This window comes from Aplysia californica, unplaced genomic scaffold, assembly GCF_000002075.1.
Source record: "Aplysia californica isolate F4 #8 unplaced genomic scaffold, AplCal3.0 scaffold00348, whole genome shotgun sequence".
NCBI lineage: Eukaryota > Metazoa > Mollusca > Gastropoda > Aplysiida > Aplysiidae > Aplysia > Aplysia californica.
Genome location: NW_004797618.1, coordinates 84,979 through 91,960, shown reverse-complemented (window position 1 = coordinate 91,960; position 6,982 = coordinate 84,979). Strand labels below are relative to the sequence as shown.

At 41.5% G+C, this 6,982-nt stretch overlaps 1 protein-coding gene across 1 annotated transcript in view; it reads left to right on the top strand.

The window, feature by feature from the left end:
• Window positions 1-6,982, top strand: part of LOC101846011 (girdin) — a gene marked incomplete in the record, with an annotated part of 124,263 nt that overhangs the window by 95,700 nt on the left and 21,581 nt on the right. The window contains 6 exon segments of the mRNA XM_005102914.3: window positions 939-1,149; window positions 2,177-2,304; window positions 3,722-3,955; window positions 4,414-4,492; window positions 5,012-5,173; window positions 5,895-6,191. Of these exon segments, the coding sequence (XP_005102971.3) occupies window positions 939-1,149; window positions 2,177-2,304; window positions 3,722-3,955; window positions 4,414-4,492; window positions 5,012-5,173; window positions 5,895-6,191 (1,111 nt within the window).

Sequence of the window (6,982 nt, the reverse complement as noted above, 5' to 3'; positions counted from 1 at the left end):
AAGTGTGTATGATTGTTTGTGTGTGTTTATGTATATGTGTGTGTGAGTTTGTGTGTGTGTGAGAGCATATGTGTGTGTGTGTGAGAGAGAGAGAGACAGACAGACACACAGACAGACTGACGGGCAGAATAGATGGTCAGAATGTGTAGACATTTTTTAAAGTGTCACTGTTGCAAGAAAAATGCTGAACTTGGTTTGACCCTACTTTGATGGCTGAGGATAAAATTTGAATTTAATCAGTTTTGTGGTATTGCAGTGATGGGGTTACTATGGATAAAGAAAATTTTTTGTGTCTGTTTTAGTGGAGTATGGATTTGCCTATATGTTTGCATGCATGCGTCATCTTGTGGCTATTAGCTGTAAATTACTGCATCTACTCAAAAGAGTGCTGGTGATAAGAGGACACCACTGGTAAGTTCTACTTCTTAATTGTTTCACTGTTTTTTCTGTCTGTCTTTATTGCTTTTTCCAAGCACTAAATTTATTCTTCTGTGTTAATTTGTTTCTATTAATTCACACAAAACTCAAACTCAGAAGTTTTGTATGAATGAGTGTACTTGTGTGCTCATGCATATACATGCACTTGTTGTTTTTTTTAAAGAATGAGATGTCATACTATTGTGTTGAGGTTTCTCTACAATGTATTTTATGATTTTGACAAATTATAAGGCCTTTTGCAGCTTTAATAGTTTACTGTGGGTTTTTTTATGTTGAGCAATCAGTAACGCTTACTTTGTGGAGGGTAGGTGGGTACTATGGTGTGGTTTGTTTCTTTCCTATCACACATCTATCGTCCTTATCTCTCCTCCTTCTTTTTTGTGTTTATTACTCTCTTGTAATACCTGTAATCTTCGGCACTTATATAACCTAATTGTTTTGCAAGTGCCGTAAAACTCTTACTAAAAACATATGAACACTTATTTCTTTGTACATCTCAGGAAACTGAAGCAGACTGCGGAGCTGAAAGATTCGTCACTGGAGGAAATCAACGCCAAGTTTGTGTCTCTGGACCGGGAGAGCAAGTCCCTGCGACAGTCGGTGGACAAGATGAAGGAGACCTGTGCCAAAGTGAGGGAAATGGAGAAGGAGAACAAAGAACTGCTGCAGGAGCTGAACACAGACAGGAGGACTCTGGCCACGCTACGAGAGGTGACTGTTGACTTACAACCTTTTGTTTCAGTGGGTCTAACTTCGTCTCAGAGTTTTGAGTAAAGCAGAATATATACAGTCAGGCACGAATAACTCACACACGTTAGGAATTGACAAATGTGTTCGGCACATCCATAATGCGGGTTGACCGATCACGAAAAATTAAATAGGTATCTTTTGGGGAATGGCAAATTGTACGAACTATCCATGATTTCGAGTGTTCTGTGTTCATGCTATCTGTGCCCAACTGTATGTAGAATAGAGTAAAGCTGAAAACTGTAAGAAGTGGAAGAAGCTGACCCTAAATTCATCAGAGGTTGGTACCCCAGCAGTCAGTCAGACAGCTGGATAGATGAAGGTGAGGAATATAACCCCTTCCCACATTAGGACAATCACGGCCCATTGTTTCCAGTTCATGTAAGACAAAGCTGTGACAGCCATGGTGACCACTAATGTTGGGCCCTTGGTCAAGCAGTGAAAAATAGGGAACTATACTTTACTATCATTGGAGTTGATTTGTTTCAGTGGGTCTATATATGGGGGGATGTACTATTTCTGGTATGGTAAGGTCACTTAAGGGTCATATGTTAACTGATAGATTTTGGGTCAGAAAAGGAGGTGGGAGGACAACATTACAGAGTGGACAGGAAAGACGATGGGTGACAATCTGAGGAAATCAGAGGACAAAAATAGATGGCAGGAGCTGGTTTTCAGATGCAATGGTGCCCCCACAGTTACCCCAACCACGGGATAGAAGAAGAAGAAGAAGAAGAGATGCATCATGGGAAAAGAAAACATGCAAACACACACACACACACATACACATACACACACACACACACATACACATACACACACACAAACATGTACATGCTAACACATATCCTCACACACCAAAAGTTCACACACAAAAGCACACACTCAAACACCTCTTACTGTCACGACTTATAATTGTTAGGAATGTGTTAGTGTGTGACAGTTTGCGATTGTGAGAAATGTGTCAATGTGTACATGTGTGTGTCAACAGGACTTGGTCAATGAGAAGATCCACTCCCAAGAGCTGAGTAATGAGCTGGACCAGTTGAGAGGGGAGCTAGAGAAGGTGGGCATCAACACACAGAAGCTGACCATGGCTGAGCAGACCAATGATGCCAAGTGAGTGCCACACACATGCACACACACACATGCGCGTATGCACACACACATATGCACACACACACACACACTAGATACACCCCATCAACACGCAGAAGCTGACCATGGCGGAGCAGACCTATGATACCAAGTGAGTGCCACACACACGCCTGTATGCACACACACACACAAACACGCACACACACACTAGATACACTCCATCAACTCGCAGAAGCTTACTATGGCGGAGCAGACCAATGATGCCAAGTGAGTGCCACACTCATGCACACACACACACCCATGTATGCACGCACACACACGCATGCGTGCACACACACACACACATTCTCACACACACACACACAAACACACACACACAAACACACTCACACACACACACGCAAACATGTCTCATAGTCTCATACACGTCTCTTACTAGATACACCTCATCATCACACGGAAGCTGACAATGGCCAAACAGACCAATGATGCCAACTGAGTCTCTCTGTTGGTCTTTAGAACTGTTTTCAAAAACATCTGTCCTTATCTCTCCTCTTTTTTTTCTTTGAATGTTACTCTTCAGGAACAGTTCTAATCTTCGGCCTTTATATGATCTAGTTGTGTTGCAAGTACTCATATATATAGTCGAACCTGTGTAAGACGGCCACCCATTGTCAAGGAGAAAAGTGGCCCTATAAGACAGGTGGCTGTCTTAGGCAGGACTGATCAAGATGAAGAAAACAAACCATTCCTTTCTGAGGTCCCAACCGAAGGCAGCCTCATTGTTGTTGTTGTTATTGTAGTTGTTGTTTTTGTTGGGTTTTGTTGTTTTTTTGCTACTGCATTTGTGCAAGGGTGACAATAAAATGAAATGTGTCAGACAAGGAGTACCGAGTGCTATGGTTGCCACCATTCAGAGAACGAGCGACGCTTCTGTCACAAGTTTGTGTTGACGTCCATTGTTACTTTGTTACAGACTGGGTAAACAGTGAATACTCATCTCACTTTCTTTTACGATTTGAGTATGAGTTCTGGGAGGGGCCTACGCAACATGATCGGTTGGAGGGACTACCTAACAACAACGACAGGTGATTGGATTACGGCTGGCTCTCCCACAACGCCAGGGGACAATGCTTGATTTATGACAAAACGTAATGGAGTCTCTGAGGTGGCTGTCTAAGACAGGTGTTGATAGGGGTTGTGTGTTTAAATAGGGTGGCCGCGGCCGCGTTGAACAGGTGCCCATTTTGCACAGTTAAATTATATAGAAAAAACGCAAGGGGGAAAATGGAAACTGGCCGTTTGTACAGGTGGCCGTCTTATAGAGGTGGCCGTCAGGGCAGGTTCGACTGTACTCTAAGACTTTAAAAAAGAAAACGTCAAAATCAAGATAAATTGACGCATCAAGTTATTGATTTAATGTGTTTGTGTATCACAGCCGCTACAAAGCCTTGGAGTCGATGATCGAAGAGACGCTGCAGAAGAGCAACGAGCTGAAAGAAGAAAAAATCCGCAGTCTGGAGAGCCGGCTGGAAGAGTCCAAGAACCGCAACACCAAGCTGCAGGAGTCCCTGAGAGGGGCGCGGCAGGAGTGCGAGGTGCTCAAACAGAGATGTGAGGAGGAGGAGATTGCCGGGAGGGCTGCAGCTTCTGCGGGCACACAGAGAGTCAGGTGAGGGAGAGCAGGGCCTTTAATGACTTTCATAGCGATGGGATAGTTGGGGAGGGGGGTTTCACTGAGGTTTTTTATTGTACTGTTTGATTTTGCTCTTGCTTAATTTTTAGTCATAGATCAGTTTATTTACATTTTCTGTTTTTTAGTATGTGTACATTTTTGTCCCTTCTTTGTGGAGTTTTAAAAAAATGATTATCGCTTGTTTTTTTTCTCTTAAAAGAAAGGAGAGTTTTTGTTTTAAAGCTGTTTAGTTTCTTTAACTGAAAAGTTTTTAAGAGTTATTAAGATGGACACAAACTTGTTATTCTTTGCGAGTGTTATAATTCACTTCTTTAAGTTTTTGTCTTTAGCGTCTTCAGACAAGAAAAAGAGAAGACAAAATTGATGGGGTCTGTTATGAGGAGAGTGATGTAAACTTGTACCATTTCTAACGTCCTTTGTTTGCTTGTCCACAGACTGCTGGGCTCAAATTCATCAAACTCTGCCAAAGAGGTTTTTGAAATGAAGGACCATCTAGTGGAATTGGAAAGAAATGTGAGTTGCATAATACCTATGTTTATGAATTAGATTTGTGTTGTTGCTTTTAGCCCATATTTAGTTCTATTGGTAGGTGGACAAATAACTTTGATTCCAGTGATGAACAATTAAATTTGCTTCAAAGGGGGAAAAAAAAGAAATAACATTGACTCTTGGAAACGATGTGTTGCAGAAAGAAACAATACTAGCCCTGAGGCAATGTTTACCGTTAGCCGGTATGAACTGTGGTGATCGTGACTTACAATCTTGTGTTCATAAAAGAATTTGAGTTTTTAAATTGAAATTCTTATTTATGGTTTTATATTTTCTAAGAAACTCTTGGGATCACTTTTTTTAAAAGGCTGAATGAGGGTAAACTTAATTTTGACAAGCTACAATTATCTTAGAATGGTCTAAGATCAAATGTCTTTTTTTCTTCTTTTTTTTTACAGAATACCCCATTACTGATGGAAAATGACAAAGCATCAATTATTTTAGAATGTTCCAAAATCAGATGCAAATTTTTTTCTTTTTCAGAATGCCACATTGCTGGCGGAAAATGACAATCTGAGAAGCAACAATGGTCAGCTCAGCAACCAGTGCCAGAAGCTGGAGGGACAATTGTCCAGCCTGCAGTCCCAGAGCGCCACGCTACAAGGCCAGTACACCAGCCTGAAGGAACAGAATGCCAAACTGCAGGTCAGTCCAGTCTATCCGTTATACTACAAGGTGTTTTAGTTTTGTTTTAATAAAGAGTTCTACAGAACTTGCAACTCTAAATAGTCATATAAATTCTGAAGATTAGAGGTGTTACAAGAGAGTAACATGCAAAGAAAAGGAGGACAGATGAGTACAACAGGTGGGTGATTGAACAGAAGGAGCAAACCACACCAGAGTATCCACCAACCATCATACTACATGGTGTCCCTATTGACACTTTCAAATCATTTAGGAGATTAGCTGCATTGACCCTGAGTGTCAGGACCAACCAGTGCTGAGAGGTATACAGTGTCCCAGCAGAAGTGGGAATGGAACTCACTTCTTCTGTGTGCAATGATGAAGTGCCAAAGTGCTATACCACAGAGACTTCTCCTTATGGTCTGGACATATAAGCAGAATGTGTCATATTTTTTAAAGATAAAAGTCAGATTATTATTATTTTGTGATAATTTATAGAGACAATGAGGAGTTTGAATGTGAAAATTATTTGCTTCAATTTAGGTGGGGGGGGGGACTTCTACAGAATTATGTTTAGATATCTCAAAATTCTACAACATAAGGGTTTCTACAGAATTATTTTTTGATACCTCAAAATACTACCACATAAGGTGCACATTGGGAGAAGGGAGTTCACAGCCTGAGTGAGTTGACTTCTACTAGCCTGTAACAGTGGTGCACTCTATTCTTCTCTGCTCACCAGGTGGAGTACAGCACGCTGCAGTCCCAGACCACCTCCAGCCTCTCCCTCCAGGACTCGCTCAAACACCAGCTCAGCCGGCTCGAGTCGGACCACGAGAATCTGGGCCACAAGCACGAGGACCTGCTGGTCACCCACCGGTCACTCTTGACGGACCACGAGTCGCTGCAGCACCTGCACAACCAGCTGACCTCGGAGTACGAGGCACTGGTCTCGGAGCACGGCTCCCTCAAGTCCTTGCACAAGTCACTCAAGGGAGAGCTCAGGGATGCTCAGGATCAGCTGGACACTTTCCTGCAGGTGGGACAATTTCTTCTGTGTTTGTGATCGTGCGTCCTCAGAATAGCAAGGTTCTAACACAGTGGCGAATAGTTTTTGTGAAGATGGAACTCATAGTTTCGCATTATTATAGTTAAAATGCTTTTATGCCTTATTTTTTATGCATTGAACCGAAAAAAAAAGATCAAATTAGCTTGCTGTGTATTGTTTTTGAGAAATGCTTTAATGCCTTATTTCTTGAGCATCAAACTGAAAATAAAGGTCAAATTTGTTCGGTGTGCTGGGCATGTGTGTCAGTTATGTGTAGTGTGTCACTCAGTTCTCTCAAAAATTTAAGTTTAGAACCCTTCTATTCTAAGAGTGCGATTAATATTATAAGGACGTTCTCCCTTTTTTTAACCCTATCCATACGCCTGAGGTCATTTTGTACCCCAGGAGTTGTTTTGTTCACTTTTGAGAATACTTCTAGTGCGAAGATCTCTTTGAAACTTTCAGTATTTCTCAAAAAATCATTTTGACAGATTGCTATGCAACGCGTGCGGATCGGATTAACAAGTAAATTTCCTCTTTGGAAAGTGATGGCACAGATTTCCCCACGTCATATGGATACGATAGTAAAACACGGCGTACGGATAGGGTTAAACCTTTCCTTTGTGCGTATTTGAATAGGGTTCTTTTGAAAGTTCCAATTTGTTACCTGTGAGGCAAAAAACTTAAATGACTTTTTCTCTAAATGGACCTCATTGCATAAGTGGATTTTCTTTTTGTTTTTGCTTTTGGTGATAGGTGGGTTAACATTTCTCCAATTATTC